General features: G+C 34.6%; 1 protein-coding gene across 1 annotated transcript in view; it reads left to right on the top strand.

Moving 5' to 3' along the window:
- Nucleotides 1–2,103: 2,103 nt before the first annotated feature.
- The window catches only part of LOC105621474 (storkhead-box protein 2), a 38,291-nt gene continuing 36,206 nt past the window's right edge, over nucleotides 2,104–4,188 (top strand). Inside the window, exon 1 of the mRNA XM_012202942.1 lies at nucleotides 2,104–2,304. Coding sequence (XP_012058332.1) covers nucleotides 2,104–2,304 — 201 coding nt within the window. The remainder of the gene's footprint in view (nucleotides 2,305–4,188) is intronic.

Here is a 4,188-nt window from a genome sequence, read left to right as displayed (position 1 = left end):
TCAATGTCGTTTATTACCTGATACAGAAGATCGTGTACCATTAACTATCCAATTATGTTCTGATTAATAAATAATGTGATAGTTGCGGTACACCGGTGTGTCCCGTCACGCATCACATAGTATCTTATCTGTGTTATCAAACATCTATCGATGTCAGGAAGTGAACTTTAGCTACTATTAAGCATGCGGGACTTTCCAATAAATCGATTCAATGTTCATCGCTATCGGAAAACAGGTAAATGGGACATAAGACAGTATCAGCCTACTAACTAAATCTCAATATGTTTAATACATATTTTTGTACCTGATTAAATAATTAAATCTAATTTATCTAATCTTTGATTTTATACACATTTTTATTACTTTCCTTTAAAAATAGGTTAAGAGATCATATAGTCTTACGATTTTCATAGCTAGTTCTTATATTTAAGACTCTTAAATATGATCTTAAAATGTTATGAGCCAATCGCAGAGCCACATTAGCATCTTAAGATACTATTTAAGTCTTGAAATAAGATCAGATTATACTGATATACTGATTTTAAAAATATATTTACGTTTTGTTTTAAACAAACAAATAACTCGTAAGTCAAAGCTCATCTGCCACATCTCTTTCTTATTCGGAAATGTATTGCATGTATTGCGATACATTTGGTCGCTCGGGGTCAGTTGGTAATTAAGGTTAGATCGAATTTACGGACCATCGATGAAGCTATTTTGCGCCTCTGGCTCGATTCCAGAGAAAGAGCTGCGACAATGAGCAGGGCGATGACGACCATCCCTTTTTCTTATTACCCGACATTCCATCTCTCTGGTGCCATGAGTGGATTTTCGTGAGTAAGGGTTTCACCCTTGGGTCTAGCTATGGGCGGCTAGGCTAAATCAATTAGGCGTCCGAGGTGGGAAATGTTGATATAATACAGGAATACGTGACGTTGCTTTCTGGCCTTTAGAAGATAAAGAACAACGACACAGAATCTCTCAACTATCTTTGCATATCGTCAAATGCGAGTTTAAAAAATCAATTAAGAGAAATAATTTCTCTTATTTTCAGTCAAAGCGGATCTTAGTACTTAAGTATTTCAATGTGTGAATTTGTATACAACGTACCTACCTGAAATACTTAAGCACTAAGATCCGCTTTGAAAATAGGATTGTTTCTCTTAATTAATTTATTTCCGTTGGTCTAATACGAATTATAATTTTTTTAGAATCTAGTTAATAAATCTAGCTTGTATTTTATTATTTAAAATAAAATAGAAATCAAAATAAATATAATATATATAATGTAATATATTGATGATATAAAATGTAATTTAAAATAATTTTTTTACATTGAATAGAGCCGATATTAGTGAACTTTTGATAAGACACGTAATTCGCGTTTGGTTTATTCGGACTGAATGTAAATCTGCATAAATTGAGAACCACTGATCCAAGATTCTTTATGTATATCCTGGGAGCGAAGTTAATCCTGCAAAGCACGTTCAATAAAGCAGCTGTATGTGTCACGGACAAGCGCGTGTAGAGATTTCGCGCAGTCTCTTGTAGTCTGTAACTTTCGTGAACTTGTATAATACATAGTGCGATGAACTCGCCGCCACTTTATCTCTCTCCATGGTACGACGATAAGAATAATTGGACGTAAGACAGCACGGCAGATGAGAGACGGAGGTCTTCGTTGCGTAAAATTGCAGGTCATTCGCAGTCCTCCGCTATCAAGCGTGTCTACAGTTTTCGGTTACGTAACTTTGTACAAAATCGTCAAGGCGTCTTTTTATGTAACTTTATGGAACAAATCGTACTGACATCTCTCATTTAATTTTTTTATTTAATCTAAAGGTTAATTTCTTACTTTCTTCAATTTTTTATTATATTTGTTTAATAAAAAGATTATTGATCAATTCTATTTTGAGACAGAATTAATTAGAAATTGTTTATTAAAATATTTCTTATTTACACTGATCATTTTTGATGATTTAACGTATTGATTAATCTATACAATTTATTCTAGGTCAAATTGCTGAATATATATTTTTCTCTTGTTATAGATTTCGTGATGTCACCGGCCTATTATCGATATCGTTAGCGTGGGCCCTCGCAATGGCCTCGATCTTGGGAGATGGAACGGGTCCTGGAGGCCCCGGGCCCTCCCGATGCCTCTTGCTTCTGCAGAGGTCCCTGGCGATTCAGCTGATTCGAGGATCACCTCCTCACATTGCAAACGCCGGTCAACGGGAAAGTCCAAAGGAACATCCAGCCGATGAGATGTGGATGTACGATAAGGGCTACAATCTGTTTCAGGTTAGTCGCGTTATACTTTACGTCATTCATGTGTTTTTATCGCGTTAAAGTTTCGTCGACAATACGCGGTCTTTTGATCTTTCGATAAACAGCATTGTGTGCTCTTTTTACTCGTTGGCGCCGGAAAAGTTCAACGGAAGCGATAATGTTGGAAGACGTTGCGACTTCGTCGACTCTTCATGTTCTCTTTGTTCCTTCTTCTTGTTGACCCGTAGCGCGCGGGTCCTTTACGGTAAAGCGAACGTTGATTGCCCGCACCGTTATGCCACAATGAGACAATGTGAATTACGAGCAATTTCGCAAAAGTCAGCATAATCGAGGAGCGGCAGGTTAAACGGCGGAAGCTCGTTCTCGCGGCCGATGTTCTCGTGCCGACGTCATCCGACCCTTCGATAATAAATTTCGCGTTTTACGTCCAGAATTCCTTCCATGGATGAAATAAACGGCGGCGAAACGAGAGATGCGTCGCTGAACGATGACGGCGGCGCCGTGCGCGTCGTAATGTAGCTTGTCTCGAATTTATCGCCACCAATGCGTAACATGTAACCGCTGAATATTCAACAGTGATCTACTGTCTGGTCGGGAAAATCACATTAATGCTCGTGCCAACATAAGCCAATGACGGGAGGAAAGTGCACCGGTAATAAGTGGTGTTATGAATTTTTTATTTTTATTCTCATTATATGAGGTAAAAATTATGGAAAATTAATAATTAATAATAAATAAATAATAAAATAAAATAATAAATTAATTAAAATAATAATGAATATATAACATAGTTATTACAAATTGTTTAAAAGACATAGTTTGAAAAATCAATATACCTTTGTCATGTTTTTGGGAATTTTCGGAATAATCAGAAAATAAAGGTGAAGATTATTCGTGACAAAATAAAGTTAGGACGTGACCGCAACGAAGTGCTCTCACTTTTCAAGTGCGTGCTTGGCGGAGAAGCACCCTTGCAGAAAAATCAACGAGCGAAGCTTTTGCTTCCAGAGTTAATAATAAGGAACGTCGATAATGATGACAGTAAAGGTGCTGAACCATTGAATATGCTGGAATAGCGTTTTTTATATTCTTAGGGATGACCTATTTTTGAAGTATTCGAAATTGAGAATTTTTAATGCTTTGTAGTTAAATTTAAGAGGGAAAAATTTTCTTAAGTTGATTGAAAATTAAATGAGTTTCAACATTTTTGTTAAAAAGAATCCCTGCGGAATAAATTGAATGTGAAGTAATGCTTATGGAAGTTGGAATATCTCGATAAAATCAGGAAATCGTGTTGAGCGTTCGTGTTGTTCGTACGAGAGGAGATATAATCTCGAGGTCGCACAATGAATTAGATCAATGTTCTATAATTGTTAAAGTAATTAGACGTTACTGAAGAAATCGTTCTGTTTATGTTTCATCGATATTACGGTTCCGCGTGGTTTCGTGCTATATATTGACCGTTTCATCGATTTCTGCGGATAATAATCGATTGACGAAGATACGATCGCTTTTCAACGAAACGATCGTCAAAAGCATCGTTGTGCGCAGTGCGATACGATCATTGTTCAGAACATTGTTTCATCAATTAATTTTATCCAAAGAACATTATATTCGAGATTCTATATCGATTTCCTATCACATATAATTAACAGTAACGGTAGCAATTAATGGAACAAAATGCATAAAAATGAAATAATTTATATATATGATTTACAATAATCTAATTAATTTTTATCATATTATATTATATTTATATTAATTATTATATTAATATTATGTTATTATTATATTATTATAATATTAATTATTATATTATTATAATAATAAATTAAATACATAGTAATTAATATTTATATATTATATATATATATATATATATATATATATATAAGT

Source organism: Atta cephalotes (assembly GCF_000143395.1).
Source record: "Atta cephalotes unplaced genomic scaffold scaffold00034, whole genome shotgun sequence".
Classification (NCBI taxonomy): Eukaryota; Metazoa; Arthropoda; class Insecta; order Hymenoptera; family Formicidae; genus Atta; species Atta cephalotes.
The sequence above is the reverse complement of the archived record's forward strand: the minus strand, read 5'-3'. Positions and strand labels throughout refer to the sequence as shown.